The sequence below is a fragment of the Volvox carteri genome (genome assembly GCF_000143455.1).
Source record: "Volvox carteri f. nagariensis unplaced genomic scaffold VOLCAscaffold_23, whole genome shotgun sequence".
NCBI lineage: Eukaryota > Viridiplantae > Chlorophyta > Chlorophyceae > Chlamydomonadales > Volvocaceae > Volvox > Volvox carteri.
The window spans coordinates 1,162,960-1,163,913 of NW_003307566.1; the positions used below are offsets into that span (position 1 = coordinate 1,162,960).

General features: G+C 62.7%; 1 protein-coding gene across 1 annotated transcript in view; it reads left to right on the forward strand.

Annotated features, from left to right (window-relative positions):
- Positions 1 to 954, forward strand: part of VOLCADRAFT_91942 (uncharacterized protein) — a gene marked incomplete at both ends in the record, with an annotated part of 13,902 nt that overhangs the window by 3,797 nt on the left and 9,151 nt on the right. The window contains one exon of the mRNA XM_002951309.1: positions 325 to 483. Within this exon, the coding sequence (XP_002951355.1) occupies positions 325 to 483 (159 nt within the window). The remainder of the gene's footprint in view (positions 1 to 324; positions 484 to 954) is intronic.

Genomic DNA, 954 nt, shown 5'->3' on the forward strand with positions numbered 1-954 from the left:
GCGCCAGGGAGGGTGGGGGTGGCGGCGCCAGGGAGGGAGGAGGTGGCGGCGCCAGGGAGGGAGGAGGTGGCGGCGCCGGGGAGGGAGGAGATGGCGGCGCCGGGGAGGGAGGAGGTGGCGGCGCCGGGGAGGGTGGGGGTGGCGGCGCCAGGGAGGGTGGGGGTGGCGGCGCCAGGGAGGGTGGGGGTGGCGGCGCCAGGGAGGGGGCCCTAAGTTTACATCTGAACACCATCGGCTACATCTGCCCCTGTTCCGTTTCTCTATTCTCTCCCCCGCCCGAGGGCTCCCTCACCTCTTCCAAACCTCTTCCAAACCTCCCCTCAGCGTGTGATGCTGGTGGGCATGGCCCTGGCGGCCCTTCCGGCGCTGCTGATGTTGTTCTTCGACGACGACCAGGCTCTGGGCGCAGAGAGCGAGGGGTTGCTGCGCGCGGCGCTGCTGTCTCCCGGGGACGAGGAGGAGGGCGCGGAGGGCGCGGAGGAGGTAAGGGGGGGTCAGAGGGCAGTCGGACACAGAGAGAGGGGGAGCTCTAAGGCGCTCCTTTCGTTGGGGCTGGCCAGCAGCCCCTCTGTGGCCAGTCAGTGTCAGGCCCGGTCAGATTCTTATTTTGTTGTTGTTGTTACATGGTCGTGGGGGTGCGTTCCCCCCGTACCTGCAAACCATCCTAATACGAGCCGAGGGCTCAAGGGCTGCCAGTAAGCACCTATAAGCACCATCCTACCTCGCACTTCCAACGAAACAAGTGATGAAGTATACTAACGACCAAAGGGAACGATAGAGTTGCGGTGGGACCATATACGTTCCAGCATCCTTGCCTGGCGTTCAGGTTCCCACTTCATAGCGTCCTTAATATGTTCGAAGCGTGGAAAGCCCATTTTCTTATAACCTTCATACACATACACACACACGCGCACATGCGCACATACACTCATACACACACTCTTAACCCTTGCA